Genomic DNA, 18,465 nt, shown 5'->3' on the forward strand with positions numbered 1-18,465 from the left:
ACCTCTGATTGGAGGCAATTAAACAGAGGAGCGAGTGAGAGATTCTGCTTCCAATTCCAACACTGCCTGCACTGTGCAGTCACTGCTAGTTTCTAGTGCTCTTCCTTTATGTGGCTGTGTCATGCTGTGATGTTTAAAACATGAATGCACCAGGCCACCAGCATTGCAAGTACAGCCAAGGGGGGGAAAAAATTAATTCAGTAAAGTTACAGAAACAGTTCTTTCCCCATTCTCTTAATGTGCTGTCTTACATTTGCAGCTTTAAATGCCCCTTTTTCCTAACTATCCTACCCTTTTTCCATCACTCTCTTGCCTCCATTTGATCTGCCACCAAAGTAGATTTGCCCTCCCCTAAACAGACCCATCTTCTTCCCCTACCACTCTACTAGTCAGTCAATGACCAAAGAGATTATTTTTCACTAAATGTAATTACATCCAGTAATAATAATTGGCCCATTTTTGTGATGTGGTTTAAACAGAATAGCTCAAACCTTACAAAGCAGAGATTAGGGCAACAGTTGATGAACCTCATACATCATACAGCTTAGAGAAGGTAAACGAAGGAGCTTCTTTACATAAGTAGCAGCAAACTGCTAGAACTTTGTCACAGAAGTATGTGGAGGTAGGAGGCATCAGCAGGTTCGAAAGCGACTTTGGATGCTGGGGAATAATGAGAGAAAGACAGAGGGGCAAGCTCACATGCCAGGGTGGGAGACAAAATGTTAAGCCAGAAGGAGTGCCAGCCTTACTCAGTAGGGCATTTATGTTCCCAGGAAATGATTTTATCAGAGAGGGTCAGGGTACACAGAAACAACATAGGAAGAAAATGAAGCTAACAAGCTTACTATCTGGCATGCTAGAAGAGTTGCCACATCTTCAGCTGTACCCCAAGGATATCCTTAGATTTGTAAATAAAAGAGGATGAGGGAGCAACTCCAACCCCAAAGATCAGAAACACATGTACTACTGATTTGCTGATCAGGACAAGTCATCACTCAAAGCTAGAATTACCTGAGAGCGAGCTCCTTGGAACAGCCTAAAACTCAGCTAACATCTAAGGACTGTGGAAAATCATGGGCCTAGTGCTCCAGCTCACTCTCTGGTCCTCTTAGCTACCAGTAAAGGAATGAAAAAGAAACCTGCTCCTGGACTAAAGCCTGAAAGCAAAGACAAAGGCATTCCCCTTTACAGAGAGGGCTCTACTTGTTGCTACCGCGCTCTTCAGGACCAGAATACTGTGTACAATTGTGACAGATGAAGAAGAGGAAAAAAGCAGCTTATATGCTGAGATAATAGGGCTATATATACGTACTTGAGCCCTTCATATCCTAGTGCAGAGGTTTTTAGCTCATGGCAACAAACACCCAAGAATCCATGGACCATGTCTACAAGTAGTAAGTTCACTGATTGTATTGCCTTCCACATGCATGACCTTTTCAAAGGAATTTGCACCACCTCTAGACAGACTTTCAGGGCCTTCAAATGCCCCCAGATGAAAACAGTAGTAGTTGGTAACATGCGTTCACCTGGGAAATATCAATGTGAGGATCTGATGGCTAAGAAGGACAAACAGATTACCCGTGAGTCGTGCTAAAATGTCTGCAGGAGAGGAAGACAAATTATTTATCTTCAGGGATAACCATAATTCACAATCAAATTAGCCAAGCATCTCCTAATGAACATCAATGAACATCAATCAAAAATGAACATCACCTTTTAAAACATTGGGCTAATTTGAAATACAAAAATTACATGCTAACACCTAAACTACCAACCGATTCAGAAATATTAGTCTGTGTTCATTATTCTAGTCATTTAATCCTTTCACGATGTGTTACTGTCAGGTGACCAAGTTCCATTTTCAAGTAATTCTTTCACAGGCGGTGGCTAGTGAATTAATTCTGAGAGTGCTGAAGGAATTAACTTTCAGTTTAACTCTCAGTAATATATTACCACAGAGGCTGAGGACTTGAGTTCTGGCTTTTTTCTTCCCCCACAGCACCCTAAACAGAAGCAGCTCTAAGAGGAAAAACACCCCACCAAATCCAAAATACATAAAACCAATTTACTTCACAGCTATACCTATATGGGAAATCAGTCATTTCAGTTCAACTAGCAACAACAGTGTTACCTGACCCCTCAAAGATTTGTTCCTTCAGCCCAAGAAAACGCTGAACCGTTTCCTCAGTAACCTTTTTTCACTTCACCTGGTTGTGCGTATGTGATCCCTGTAATGAAATGTAAGCATTATAGATCTGAAATGCTCTGCAGAGAAGTGACCTTTCCACTGAAAGGCATACATCTGTTCAAAGATACTTTTCCCATGGAATAGATACAAAAAGAGATGGCAAGGGCCAGACTCAGCTTATGATAGTGAAACAAAAAGATTACCTGCCCCTAATTCTGTTTCTCTAACAAGAGTAATCCAGTTTGACTTCATAGAAAAAGTCTGAAAACTTGGCTCTTCCACAGCTGGTGTGAATCCAGAAGGTTTTCAGGGGGATGAGAAGTGGTGGTGGTTTTTTTCGGGCAGCTGCAGTTACGACAATCTCCCCTGCTCCGACAGCCTGCTTTCCTGCAGCTTGGTGTTTCTACCTTGCTTTTCCTGAGATTGCCAAAATCATGGAGTTGAACATGTTGTGACACCAGCAGCCATTTGAAGCGTCTGCTTTCTGCTTAAATCTTATTTTTAGAATCTTCCACAGCCTTTCAAAGCACATACCCAAAGTTAGACTTTGACATGAAGTACAAAACTAAAGCAGGAAATCTGAAGGGTTTGATGATCTCTAGAGCATAAGCAAGCTTATGACATGTGTCTCATTTATAAAAGTACAACTGCCTTGTTTCTTTTATAAGCCCACAGATATGGCTGCAAATGCCCATTTGCCACACAGAAACATAAAGCTTTCTACCTCAGAGTTGCCAGTCGCAGGCTTATAAGTGACAGATCTTCAAATGGTAACTTTGAACTTCAACTTGAGCTCTAAACCAAAAAAAGATGCTAACACACAGCAGCCCTGAATTCTTACAGTACTGTTTCTTAGGAACCTTGAGCAATCTGCTCACTGCTGACCTTGCCTTGAGCGAAGAGTTGTAACGGACTATGTCCAGAGGTCCCTTGCAATTCAAGTGCTTCCATGAAAAGTGTCTTCTTTTGCCAGTTGCTAGTGTTTGTCCCTAAGTGCAAAGGGTTTCTGAATTACTTTGGAACATTTAGGAGTATAAACCACCAAGCTACATTTATTTACTGTTGCAGCATAAATTTGTGTGAATCCAACACTAGAAATGACTTGATAAGGTCCTTTTATAATTCCTGTAAAATATCTTTTTATGTAAGGTTTGACAAAGCATTCTCTTTCACATCAGTTTACATGTATTAACTTAATTAATTCTGAAAAATCCTTTTTCTTTCAATTCTGTCCACCAAAACTGTGGTATTGGAGATTAATTTCAATAAGCAGCGCTGTCAGAGGAGGCCCCTGGATCACCATCACTGCATGATGTAACCCAGCTTATTTCCAGTAATTCCAGCCAACCTAAGACAATGCACAGTGGTGGAAGATCTGGCTTACCATAGAATCAGAGAATGGTTTGGGTTGGAAGGGACCTTAAAGATCACCCAGTTCTAACCCCCCTGCCATGGGCAGGGACACCTTCCACTAGATTCGGTTGCTCCAAGCCCTGTCCAACCTGGCCTTGAACACTGCCAGGGATGGGGCAGCCACAGCTTCTCTGGGCAGCCTGTGCCAAGGCCTCACCACTCTGAGAGTGCAGATTTTTTTCCTTATCTCTAATCTAAATCTCCTCTCTGTCAATTTAAAGCCATTCCCCCTTGTCCTGTCACCACATGCCCCTGTCAAAAGTCCCTCTCCAGATCTCTTGTAGGCCCCCTCTAGGTACTAGAAGGCTGCTCTAAGTTGTCCCCGGAGCCTTCTCTTCTCCAGGCTGAACAAGCCCAACTCTCAGCCTGTCTTCATAGCAGAGATGCTCCAGGCCTCTGACCATCTTCGTGGCCCTCCTCTGGACTTGCTCCAACAGGTCTACATCCCTCTTATGCTGGGGGCCCCATTGCTGAACACAGCACTGCAGGTGGGGTCTCACGAGAGCTGAGTAGAGGGGGAGAATCATATCCCTTGACCTATTGGTCATGTTCCTTTTGATGCAGTCCAGGACACAGTTGGCTTTCTGTTATACAAGGGCACACTGCTCAGAATGGCAAAGTGTTCCCCTAACTTAGAGTCACTCCAGATCCAGTATTAGCTGCTCTGATCAAATGTGCTCCTTGTAAAAGACCATAAAGAGAGCTCTGTAACAAAGTATTATGAAGAGCTATACAACTTGTCCATGCAGAGAATACAAAGATGGATGTTTTCTAAAAAAGTTCAAAAAGGAGAAGTTAGATGGGGGTGAGATGAGAGAAGAGAATAAAATTGAGCATCTGCACCAGGTAATGAAGCAATGAACTGTGAATTAAGAGCAAAAAATGTCCCACTTCATGCATGAAGAACTAGCTTCTGAATATTAAGCAATATCTACACAGAAATACTGTCCACTGTCTACTAAATGGAGATTATTATAAATAAATTCAGCAAGAAACTTATTAAGACATTCTGTCATGAGAACAGGACCAGAATTATAACAGCAAGGCAAACTGAAGAAAGAAAAAAGAAGAAAGGACTCCAGGTTCAATCAGAAAACCAAGTGAGAAGGCAACAAAGAAAGAAATGAGGAGAACTCCCTGCTGCTGTGCGCGGCATGAATATTTGCATCTGCCAACAGGCCATCAAAAAGCAAACTGGCAAAGAGTCATAACTCACCGTTTGCTATTTATATTCTGGCAGCATTATGTTTGTGCAATTTCTATCAGTCAAAGCCTCCTTTTTGGGGTGGGGATAAGAAAAGGAGATATTGTAATCTACTTCTGCTGTTGCTGTTTGTATTCGCCGAGTTATCTGGTGCTTAATGTATGCCTCATGTATCACTTTTTATTCAAGAATTGACATATTTATCCAAAAATGATTTTAACACACTAGTCTTATTCAAATATGTACAATGGCTTTGGCAGATGTTTTCAGCCATGCATTTTACGTGATTTATGTGCTCGCATACAAAAGGCAACTTTAATTGTGTGTGAGTATTGTAATCACAGCCTTGCCTAGGCACCTCGTTGGAGCAGTGGAGACAAGTTTACAGGTAAGCAGTCTACTCCTAAGTCATTCTGAAGGCTTTTATACTTGGGAACTGGTAGAGCCCCTTCAGTACGGACATCAGACAAAAACATACTGCTTTAATCACTTTACCCTAGTTGTAGGTTTTTTAGTTTTTTTTAAGATGGTCAAATTTCACTTTAAAACCACAGATTATCTTCAGTAAAATTTGGATAGATCATCCCACTTGCAGAAGTTTGGGTATGGATGAAGATCTGACTATGCCATTGCAGAAAGCGTCCCCAGTTCTGCAATGCAGATACAGCCTTTAATAGTGATGAGAATTTTCTCCCCATAGAGTGCCACACATGGCTTGTAATACAAAGACCTAATATTGCACTGAGGAAGCAGATCATCACCAGAATGAAGATGGTTGAAGTCTTAGGAGATACAGCCAGGACTCCTGCATCTTTCTGCACTGCTACTGTTTGTTTAGAGAATACCGATAGCAAGGAATTGAACCAAGAGTTGCAAAGGAGAGGCACAGAGGACAAGGAGGATAAGGAATATAAGGTGGCATGTTCTAGTGTCATGCAAGAAAGGAACAAGAGATAAACAGAAAAACATGGAAGTGCTAGAATATGAACCAAACCTAAAGTCATAAACATCTGAAGGGTTGGAGGAGTTCCTAACATTTCTCTCTCCCACCTCTGCAGCTGTGTACTTCCACAGCAGCTTTATCCAAGTCTGGACCACTGCTAACATGACCCCTGACAAACACAGGGAGGTGAATCCCAGTGCAAAAAGAGAAAATTAACATCCAAAAGGCAAAGCAAGGTTGGATGCAGAGCAAGGAATCCATAGTAGGCAAATAAGCCTGGGGAGAGGCATTTCAACAGGTTGTGTTATCAGCAGGCAAAAATTGTTAATACATGACCATATTCAACTGCGAATGAACTGAAAGAGAAATGAATGCACAATTTAGAACATTTTACTATTCTTTTATCCTATACTGCTTAAGTCTTCGTTTACACAGATAGCTTTCCATTCTGTTCAAAATAATGGAGGAAAGCAACTGCACAGGGATTGCACAATAAAGGTTCCTTCATGTCTCCAACAGGGGAGAGAACAAATTACAGGGAGATATGTTTTTACTTGCAATTTATGTTCTTGAAAATCACAGTGCTCTAAATGGCCATTCATCACACTGTGTGACGCAGTCACGTATCAGTAGTGCTTTACATGTGAGCCCAGGTTTTCTGTCGTTTGCTCAGTGCAGGGCTATAAGCTGGGTGTGCTTCTAAATGCCTGAAGTCTCACATGAGACTCTGCTCTTGGCAAAGCATAACACTTATGCTGCATTTTTTTTTTAGCTATGGACAACACACACTTATGTAATTCATGAGAAAGAGGAAGGCAGCTATTTTCTTCCAGAAGCTTATCCCACTCTTTTATTATGTCTCTCTAGAGCACATGGCCAGAAGCAAAGACAACTGGTTTTCATACAGAGCTTAAGGAAAGTAATTTAAGCTCAACCACCTTGCGCTGGCAAAGAATGGGCTTACGTAAATCATGGCATGCACGTGCACCACTGCAGCACAGCACCAACACACTGTTCCTCCACAGCACGCTTTATTTTGCAACTTCTCTGATACAACTAGGACAGAGAAAAGCAGCACTAGGGCAGGTATAATTCACCCAGCCCAGCACATCTAAGCTAGACAGCACTGCCAGCCAACTATGGAGTGAGTGCAGGGAAGACTCATGTATCACTTTGGCATGGTTAGGAACTAAGAGGAAACAAAGGAATTTCTGTGGAACAAGTTAGGTGCCTGGATGATAAATGAAGTCTAAGCTACTGCCCTACACTCTCCTTACAGGGATATACAAGCACCTCCAGAGAGCAATTAATCTCATCGTAAAATATGTGTTTGAGACAGGCATGATGAACAGCCTGTTGAAGGTACCATGTTTTCACCCAAACTATGAAGGAAAGCGTGATTATCTGAGGCTTTGACATCAAGTTTTAAAATCTTTAAAGCCAGAAGGGATGAACCCCAGTCTCGGGGCAAAGGAAGGAAGCACACAGCAGACAGTTCAGCTCCCCCCTCCTTCCTTTGACCAGAGGCAGAACATCCCTCCCATCACCCCTGAAACAGGAAAACATAGTCCTAGCAGAATCAGCCTCCACTTCTGCCACTAGCTACCCACTCACCAATACATTAACGCTTTGAAGAGGAGAGATGGCAAACACCTCCCACCGTTCCACGGACAACTGCCACCTCTGAACAGGGTGGCCAAGGGGAACACCCCATGGCTGGGGACGGAGCCCATGCTCCCCCCACAGAGCATCAATCCAGCCTCACTAGTACTGTGCAAACCAACTTCAAGACACAGACATGGCTAGAATTAACAGCATGATTTCACTGACCCTTTCAGCTGGGGCACCAGCGCTCAGAAACGCTCACACACTGCCTCTTCATCCATGGCTGCTCTTCCCTGCGCCAGCTCTATCCTCCGCTTTGTACCAGCTCACCCACTGGTGCATGACTTGGTGAGTCAGCTGAACCATGACAGGTGAAAAGGCATTTTTTGAGAAGCCTTCCCTGATTACAAGTTAGGCTAATTCATTCAAGGAAATTACACTCATTTCCCAGTTACCTTCAAATACATCAATCCAGTCTGAAAATGGGCTGGATCTGCTGGCACTTAAAATTATATTCCCCACTTATTCTGTTCAGCCTGCGGAATATCGTAACAAAGAAATCAGCAGTTCAAGCAGCCTGCTGCCTCAGGTTACAGAAGTCTGCTTGTGGATTATTCTCTCCCCATTTTGAAAAGCACGTAGATTAACACAAGTCACTAAAATTCCGTATCTTTCAACAAGGACATTCTAATCATTTGTCAACAAAAACCACAGTTTACTGGCTATCTACTAGTTATCTTCTGCTGAGAAAAATGCAACTGATGTGTTTCAGAACTACAGGGCAAAAAATGCTTTTCTTCTTGCAACTTCAGGAGATCTAGCAGGGTTGCTGTGACAATAATGAATATTTAAACATCTGATACTCATTGGAAATAGTCTGACAGCGATGGCCAAATAATTTCAAGCAGAAGAAGAAAAGAAAGTCTCAAACCGTTGAATAACTGACTTTAGACCTCCTGTTCACTTCCTAAGCTGGAAAAAAATGCAATTCATATTGAATTGAAGTTTAAGCTGGCTAAGAAAGCATAAAACACTGTTCCATGTTTCTGCATTGCCTTACTGTCTAATGCTCTTATAAAATTGTTTTATTCATTGGTTATAATTGCATATTGAGGAGAGGGGTAAATATCTAGGACAAAGCAATTACCATAACCCATAAATGTTACAGAAAGTAATTTAAACGTTTATAAAACTGTGGCTGAAATTTCACATTTAACAAAGTAACACAATGCTTGTGCAAATTTGTAACAAAGCACATGCAATCTTTTTTATTAAGTATCGAGACTTTCTAATATTAGCTTTTCCTGGCACTCTTACAATGGCCTGAAATTGGTGGGGAGTACACTTAATAGAAAGCATCTTCCCTGCAAAGGGGATATGAGCCATCATTATATGGCTGCACACACAAACAAAACCAGCCAAACTAAAAAACCCACCCAGAATGTTAGCCTTAAGAAACAGGGCCCCAGCAGGATTATGAAGTCCTCTCTGAAAATCTAGGACTAGAGGCATGGAAATTCCCTGCTACATCTGAACTCCAGTGGAAGATAAATGGTTGTAGACCAAGACCATTTGGTCGTTATTCTCAGATAACCTAAAGAGAAGGAACCTAAAGAGAAGGAAGTTTTTCTCTCTTCTGAAAGAAAAGCAAACTGAAATGAAATGTTTACAACTGATGTTTACTAAGGATTATACCCTCACCCTGCTTCCTATTAAGAGACTCCTGTTGCTTAAGAAACCTGGTGTTAATCCCTCAAAGTGGATGACATTTTCCAACCCTGCATATTTCACAAAGCTTGAACACATTCAGAGGGAAAGAAAGTTTACATAAGACACAAAACAGATGTTCAATGAACTTGAGTAATCTGACAGGCAAGTTTTGGTCTTTCCAGAAGACTGCCACAAAAAGGAAGCAACTATTTTCTTCCAGACACAATAAAGAGGACTTTGGTTTGGTTTTAATTAAAGAGACTGGATCCTAACTCAAAGAAGAATCCTTGCTTCCTGTGATACACTTTGATCTCACCTTTGATGCTAATGAGAAAGAAACAACTCTGACTTTCTATTTAGAATCAGCAGTATCATTGCAGTCACATCAGTGTCATACACCCAGAGAGTAAGACATGATCAGTGACAAGCACCATGTCAGTCAGGGTTAAACCTGGTCTGAGTCACCGAATCATCCTACAGCAGTCTAACATGAGAAGCACTCCTGTCTTCCGCATTACCTAGAAAGGAACAACATTGACTCTTTCTGCTTAGAAGTTTTAAAGTCAATTATTTCTAGCACTGAAACAACTATAGAAGTAAATATAATATAAATGGCCTAATCGCTAAACATTAAAGGGTTTTCTTCCCCAGAACGATCTGCAGCAGATGCAACCATCAGTTATTTTTACTGTTCCTTAAAAACTGTGTTTCTTTTTCACTTAAACTAGTTTGAATCTACAGAGGAGACCGTATTAGAACAAACATAAGAAAATCCCTAAGTTTTACTATGATTTTATGGAATTGATCCCATTCTCTTTCAATTAACTTCGATGGGACTGGTAGAAATAAAGCCAGAGCAAAATCAAGCAGAACTGTACATCTCCATCCTCTCTTGTACAGTACACAACTTCTATTTGGCCGTGTTGTGTTTTGCAAGTCTTACAGTAGGAGGTGTCAACCTTTCGAAATGCCCAAGATCTATCTATGAGATTATCATTATGTGTACAAGGGTGAAATAAATGTTCTTCCTCCTTCACATTAGTCATTTTAGCTAAAGCTGTTGTCTTCTTACCTACCAGAATGGGACTGTATTTGCTCATTCTAGCACGTAGTCATAACTTAGCCAAACACTAGCTAAAACAGATTGCTGTATTTTGGACCTCTGCAGTCTTCAGTCAGCATATCTAACTAATTTTTCAGTAAATACAGCCAAACTGGAAATTAGAAACAAAAAGCAAGAGACACATCTCTTCCACACTTGCACGCAACCCCTCCACAAAGCTAACACATCACCAACGGCTGCAAGTGCTGAATGATCATGAACTTTCAACTCACGGCCTTATTTTCAGGCACTAATCACCTACAACTGCAGCTGAAGCCAGCTCTTGTCTGAGAGTTCACAAGAAGACTCAAACTAAAGGTACAGTCATAAAAAGCTTAACAACTTGAAAGGCGGAAGGATATTCTACATAATTTATCTATAGCAGAATAGACAAAAATGTGCTCAAAAAGATATTTGATGAATTTCATACTTCCCTTTTATGTTAAAGGCAGGAAATGCCAACTGAAAGTAATACAATCTTTTTTTGAAAGCAGCAGTGCCTACCTTCCCCCCGCCTCCCCAAGCATCTGTATTTGCTTGAAAATAGTCATGCAACCAGCAAACTGGATGTGTGTAAAAGATTCAGGATCATCTATTCAAGCTTTCGCTGGCTTTTTGGAATATAGGAATGTTTGAAAATTCCACAATGAAACCTTGTTTGTTAACAGCAAAGTTAGATGTGTACCATTCTTTTTACAATACTGCATCTGCAGAAGTTGATGAATAGGCCAGCATTGTGTTTTCCGTTTTTCAAGTCTCCCATACAAACTCTCTCCATACACTTTACGGATTCCTTTCCTGGCAAAAAATACCACTTACAGGCCCATATGAAGTCATATGGATCTCTCTTTTGGCTTATGAGAAGGTAATACAATGAACCAAACACAGTGCAATTATACAGCATCAAAACACTAACACAAACAGAATCAATTTTCCTTTAGAAAGACAAATGACACCAGAGGTACTTCACTTTTAAACAACCCAAAGAGCAGCAGGACTTGGGGGGGGAATGGGAAGGGGAGGGAGAGAGAGAAAGTAGGTCATGTTTTTCTCCTGTTTTGTTAAATACAGACCAGATACATAAATCTGAAGGATTTTGCTCTAATAAAAACTATTCATCTGCACATGATGGGAGAGAAATAAAAAGGGAAAAAAAAAGCAAAACCCAACACACAAAACCCAACAAACAAAAAACCTAACACCTCCCCCAAAACCAAAACCACCACAAAACAAAACAAAGACAAACCTAAGAAAAACACCACACAGATAAGATCTTAACCCAGTTTTAGCTAAGGAAGACCCGGGTGTTGGTGAACCTGTAACAGAAGAAACTGTAGGAGTAGCAAGGAAGGAGGACTAGACAGACGGACAGCCCCAACTACTTCACTGCTTCCCCCATACTCAGAAGAAGTCCTACCTGTATCTATCTATTCTCAGACTTTATGAACAAATAATAAAGTGGCATGACTTAAACTTCACACTGTTCTACAAGACACCATACAAGCAGCAATAAAACCGCTCTGAGTTTGGCCCATTTGGTAACAGAGAAAAGATCATCCAGTAAAATTCCTGTAACTGCAGAAACACAAACCCTTCTCAGTTTATACTTCTATCATATTTGGGAGGTTGTTTTCATAACCATGGTACCTCACGTCTTGGAAAGAGTAGTTTAGACCTTCAATCACGCAAAAAGCCTTTAATTCTCCACTGAAAAGCAAGCCCACAGATGTGCTTAAGCATGTATGTTTAACATCCTCTGCCCACAGCCACACTTGCTGCTCCTAAAATATTTTGTTGAAATGGAGTCATTCTCTTTTTCTGTGTATATTGCACCCATCTGGCTAAAACCAGCAAGCTTATATACGGGAACATGGGTTTTCCAACATGAATAAACATCTCAATTTTGATGTATTAAAAGTTTTTCAGTTTTGTGAGATGGGACTACTAAAAAAAAAAAAAAAAAAATCACCTTTTAGAGCAGACTGAAAATTATGTATATTGCTCCATTTGACTATGCACACCTGAAAGACAAAAGGTTTTAGGAAGCTACGCTAAGACACTTCATAATCTAAGCATCCTGAAAATTTCACCACAAGATCTGACTTTTAAACCAACTAGGTCTTCCTTTAATAGGGGCAGTTATGAAATAAAAGCCTCAGAAAATAATCATATTGCAGTGATGTGAACAGAGAGTTGTTTAAACCCAGGTCTTCCAGGTGCTCCTGAAGTTGGAAAACAAAAAGTAATGTTGATCTCTTCTAATACTGAAGAGCAAAATAATACTGTTTTCTCGAACTCCCAGAAGCAAAGCTGGAGTTACATGGATGCACTGCTTCTGCACATTACTTATGCTTGCTTCTAAACAATTTAATGATAGGCACCTGATTTCAAAGTGGTTCCTACTAAGTGTTTGTTAAATAGAATTATTAACTCTTATAAATCGCATGTCATTTCCAAAGTATGGTGAAGTAGCAGCTGTGGAGCAGAAAAAAGGTTGTCTCTTCAATAATAGGGATATTTGTACCACATAAGGTAAGCAGCACAACTTTCATTAGCATTTGATAATTTGAATTAGAACTACACTTTTGAACAGTGATGATTACCTAGACTGCTAATTTTAGTCTGTTTGCTCTGGATATTTGATAGGCATTCTGAAGGGCACAAAAGCATAAGTTGCTACATACATGAGCATTTCACTTGATGACAGTTCAGTTCACACATACCTGCCTGTCCAGAAAACTAACTTTCTACTACAAAAAAATCTGAGATTGGACACACAGTTGTATTTGGGTCACAGCAGCAGCAGAGAGCAGTTCAAAAAGCACATGCATGTACATACACAAAACGGACAAACAAAACCTTATAAACAGGTAACATTTTTTACTTTTTTTAAATTAGGATTTTCCTAATCAGAATTCCTTCATCTTTAATATAGGGATAACATTTCCAGTGACCATAAGTGTTTTCATAGTGCACTAGATGTGTAAGACGCATGTATCTCACCGGTAACCCTCCACATCACAGAAGGCAAAACTGAACCAAAGAAGGAATGGAAGTTACCCTAGCTATATAAAATGCAGGTTACAAAGGATGAAATTTGAACTCAGGTTTCCAGTTTCCTATTCACTGAACTCTGAGGACTTTGAAAAACATACATTCCAGTACACTTTCATAACAGCAGCAATGTTCAGCAACCTTACATGTTAATTACTTCAGCATGGCATGTTAAAATCATCAGTGGTTACTAACAGCTAGGTAGTGTAAAACAGAACCGTTCTTTGCACAAAACTAACTCAAACTGAGGTGTCTCTGCCCATAGCAGGGGGGCTGGAACTAGATGATGTTAAGGTCCTTTCCAACCCTAACCAATCTGTGATTCTATGATTCTGATCACACACACAAAACCAGCAGTAACTCCGTTTCCTTGGCAAGTACAAACCTAGATTAATTTCAGTGTGGTACACAGAAACTTTAGATGAGATTGCTTTGATTCTTCCATTGCACTCAATGTGTGTGAGAGCACTTGGTGCCTGTAAGAGTGATACAAATTAGCGAAGTTTCAAGTTTGATTTCAAATTATTGGCCTAAGGACTTCCCAGAGGAAAAGAAAAAAATCTGTACAGATCTGTAGTTTACTGGATCAAGAGCAAAACAGCACCCAGGAAATACATCAACTGTTCAGAAAATAGAGGAAACCACTGATGTAATACTGGAATTAAAAAAACACCAAGAACTTGCACCTCTTCTGAAGCTGTTCAAACAGAATAAGTAACCGTAACTTACAGTTCACTTCACTGTTTAATGTTATTCTATTGCACCATCATCAATTTAACGCTGAGGTAACAGACATTTTCTCCACAACACGAATTCAACTGCCAAAGGATCGCAGTTGAAATAAGAAGTGAACTGGTTTGAATACCTGTGTTTTTAGAAACGCCCGAGTAATCTTTAGCCACCCCAACCTCCACGTCCTTACCGGAATGTCGAAAGTTTCTTGTGTGTCATCCAGCATCTGAATTTTGATGGAGACGAGTTTTCCTGGAGGCGTTATAGGTGGTTTCTGTCCATGCTCCAAGGTACTGATCCCAGCATTTTCCTGAGCTCCTAACCGGGATCCTGCTGTTGGTCTCTGCTCTGTTTCACCCATGTTTAGGGAAACACGTTTCTTATACCTGATAAAAGAATAAAGGCAAAGACGACCATATAAATAAGAGGCTTTGCACATAAGCATTATGGTATATATACTTACAGCTAATAAACCATATGCTCATCAACACAAAGTAATAACCATTGTGATTTTATTCTTTTCAATGTCTCTCATGAAGGCAAGAAAACCAGGCAAACTTTGTATTTAAGAAAAAAATGAAATACACAGGCTCATCACCTGCTGGTGGTAAGGCTGATAGACTGGCTACAGTACTGCACCATGGGAAAATACTCCTTTTCTCCTGGAAAAGGAAACGAGACCACACTGGAAACAGAGCATGACAGAACCCAGATTTCAATGAATTATGCTAACTGTTATGTATTTATGAATGAGGAAGGTGAGGAAAGCAGTTGGGACAACTTACCACTTGCTACCATCATTCCCTTCTGGCTATAATCAGCATTTTTTCCATTGGTCCTTCCAGCCCTCTCTGGCCCTTTGCAGCTGCCACCTTGCCTAAGGGTCTGCGATGCAGGAAAGCCAAAGGGATACAAGATGACTCCAATAACATGGCCTAAATATTTTGTGTCCTTTGGAGACCAGTGTTGCTCTAGCACCTGGAGCCCAGCTTGATCCCACTGACAGACCAAGGACTGCGAGGATGTGCTACTGGGAAGGCCAGAAAAAGCCAGAGCAGTTACATGGGTTGGGAAAAGCATGGGAAACTTGATTTCCCACGGAGCCCCGTAAGCGGGACGGTAACACCAAGGAACATGCCTTCCTTGCTGTGCTAGGGGAAGACTACAACTGCACCAGCTCCCTGAATGTGGGTGTCTGCTTCATAACCATGGAAAGCAACCTGAGAAACCAGCACGCTAATTTTGTTCCCATACAGCTTCTGCACCACATTATACCGGACATTTCTGCTAAATAATTATGCTATCCTAAAATGGGAGCAGAGCTACAATGGTGCTTCAGGGTCATTTTTCATTAACTGGCATGATTTTGAACCTTCTTTTTTAATTCAAGGACCATTAGTTTTACTTGTCAAACATTACACATCAAACCAGAATTTTCACTTCCCCCCCTGCCTTTTGACACTCTGGCTGGGTTTCTGATGAAACCCACTGCTACTGCCTATTTATCTTTCTTGGTAATTGCATTTTCATTCTGCATGACTTTCATATGCTGATCAATGACCATTAAAAAAGTGAAACCAAACAGGTAGCATACAGAAAGAATGGAAATTTAAACTTCCAGGTGAACAGAGGCACAAGAAGAGTACTGCCAGTTATTGACTGGCCTTAATCCTGAGGTTACAGCTATTGAGAAGCCTATGGGAAAAATAGGAAGCACAAGATAGCCTATGTATAGTGAATCCATCACAAGTTCTACAGTATAAAGAACAATGCCAGGCGATAAGACACCAGTTCCTTCCACAAGCACAGAATAAAACCAGCCCTGTCTTGAGCAGAATATACTGTTTACTACACATCATTCTTCCATGTTCTGACTAATCTGCTCCCACAGATTTTTTTACACAGCAAGAAGCTTGGAGTAAAAAATTTTACAAGAGCACTTTGACTAAAAGAAGCGTTAGCTGAGAAGGAAGGGAATGAAAAATTAGGGATCGCACACTTCTACATATCAGCTCAACAAGTACAAGTGGAGGAGAACAAAAAACCACAGGCCAACTTTTGCCATGAACTGGCACTATCCTACCCATCAAGGCTGGAAAGATACTAATGAAACCTACTCGAGTGCATGCCAAACACTACCAGAGAGGCAAACTTTCCTCCATTGGCATTGTAACCTAAAAATGTAAAAGGAATCAATTACATTTATTTTAATTTTTAAAATTAATTGAATTAAATCTTTTCATGAGACAATAAGTGCCAACAAGAAAGCTGCAGTTGGAGGCAGGAACTCCAGAAGAAAAGACACCAAACTCTATATAGCAAGACTCCAGGCTCATTTACAAATGAATGTGATTTTCCTGCATGTAAAGTACACAGGAACATCTAAAAAGGTAACACATGCACCCAGTCTGGAAGTGCCACTACACACAGAGATACTGGTCCATGTCCTTATTAATTCAAAAGCTGGTTTAAGACATCTGCAGTCACCACATCCCACAGACAGCACCAACACAACAGAAAGGATGTCTACAATTTCTGTGTTACTACAGCAGTTCTTGGCTAGGTACAGATATTTAAAGTGGATGAAGAGGAAATCTGTTCTTTCCATTAAATCCTAAACATAGGAATCAATCCAATCAGTTCAAGGGATACCATTAAATAATAACACAAGGAAATATTACAGAGCTTGAACACTTCTATAAATGTTCTTCTGACTGGATGATCTAGTGGCCCACACACACATTTGGACAGGCCAATAAACTTAGTGAAACAAGGAAAAAAGACCCAAATTTAGGAGCCAAAAACATCATGGAGGAAAGGTACAAGCCAAACCACTCCATACATATAGCTGAGAGGTTTTTTATTAACAGTTAATAATATTGAAACTCTTGTAATTATATATATTGAACACATACACACACACTTCCCTTTGGAAGCAAAGATCTGAGGAGTATTGGCCTCCCTCATCACACGCATCTGCTACTTACAAAATTAAAAGCAGACCTTTCCTTTCTTAATCTGTATGTATATCTAAACATCAGTATGGTGCAGTTGGGTTTTTTTTCTGTATGACACTAGTCTTACTATGGTGCTGTCATAACACCAACACGAAAGCTTTATTATGCCTTTATGTAAGAGGTCTCAAAATTATTACAATTGCCCCCTCTAAAATAATGCAGGGCATTGGTAAAGCTGCATACCTTTCTCTAAATCACTTTGAATCTAGAAGATAGTGAACTAAGGTCACAGAATGCAACAGAAGAGTATTAAGCAAATATTGAGCAAACCTGGGGGGATTAGGATACCTAACATCTGTCACATGAGGAGAAGGATCAAGTTTGGACAGAGGATGGAGAATTTTAAAGAGCCTCTAGTAGAAAGACAAAGTTGATTAATTGGGGAGGTTATTATCATAGAATCACAGAATGGTTGGGGTTGTAAAGGACCTTAAAGCTCATTCAGTTCCAACCCTCCTGCCATGGGCAGGGACACCTTCCACTAGACCACGTTGCTCCAAGCCCCGTCCAACCTGGCCTTGAACACTGCCAGGGATGGGGCAGCCACAGCTTCTCCAGGCAACCTGTGCCAGCGCCTCACCACCCTCACAATAAAGAGCTTCTTCATTATAGTTAGTCTAAATTTAGCCTCTTATTAACAGCGAAGAAACAGCAGTGGCCACCAGATTCCAACACATGCAGCTGTAAGCAAAACGTAAATGAAGGTAGGCAACCTCTACAGAAGCAGTGAGAGCAGCAAATAAAAAGGACTCATCTGAACACTGAAAATTATGAGTTTCTGCCTGCTCTTTTTGACAGCTGGTAAAATGCAGGCCAAGATCACATCTATCATTTCTGTTGCAGATTTACGGGGTGTCAGTGCCTTTCACAGTAGTGCTGCAGCATCTGCAGAGATGCAGAGACACCATCTGCAGAGAGCTAACCTGCATCCTGACCTGTGTGAGAGGAGAAGTTACCCGAGACAGCAGAGCTGCCCGTGGAGAGGCCGTGGCACCTTCTGCTTCTTCCCAGCTCCAACCCATGCAGTCCTGACTGATGCTGTGCATTGACTCTCACACTCCTTCAATGCACCGCTCCAACCCATAAGAAAATGGTTCAGTGTTTTGTTCTTTGCTGGATAAGCAATTATATTGGCTGGCAAACCCAAGGCCAGGGTGAGCTCAGCCCAGCCAGCTGCTGGCAGCCGCTAGACTGACTCAAGCCATCTCACCTAACTGGTACGCAAAGCTACAACTGCCATTAGATAGATTAGTAAACCTGTTCTTGTCCTAATCACGTGTTAACAATCCTTTTACACAGATACTAAATCCTCAGATGAAAATTTTAAGTTCCATAGATACTTACACAGTAGCTGGATAAAGGCCATGATGTGGTTCAGCATAAAGCTGTTCTAGCCCTCCATGTTCAAAACAGGCAAATTTTACAGCATTGGAAAGGCTTAGGCCAATTAAAATTTCCATGTATTCTTCTTTGGCAGGATGAAGAAAACAAACTGAC

At 40.8% G+C, this 18,465-nt stretch overlaps 1 protein-coding gene across 4 annotated transcripts in view; it reads right to left on the reverse strand.

Annotated features, from left to right (window-relative positions):
• Positions 1 to 18,465, reverse strand: part of FARP1 (FERM, ARH/RhoGEF and pleckstrin domain protein 1) — a 219,434-nt gene that overhangs the window by 162,279 nt on the left and 38,690 nt on the right. For all 4 annotated transcript variants that reach the window (XR_003989673.1, XM_030473637.1, XM_030473629.1 and 1 more), the window contains exon 2: positions 14,142 to 14,337. Coding sequence is in view for 3 of the 4 variants with exons in the window: in XM_030473637.1 (XP_030329497.1) it covers positions 14,142 to 14,312 (171 nt within the window). In the remaining variant the exon portion in view is untranslated. The remainder of the gene's footprint in view (positions 1 to 14,141; positions 14,338 to 18,465) is intronic.

Source organism: Strigops habroptila, chromosome 2, assembly GCF_004027225.2.
Source record: "Strigops habroptila isolate Jane chromosome 2, bStrHab1.2.pri, whole genome shotgun sequence".
Taxonomy (NCBI): Eukaryota; Metazoa; Chordata; class Aves; order Psittaciformes; family Psittacidae; genus Strigops; species Strigops habroptila.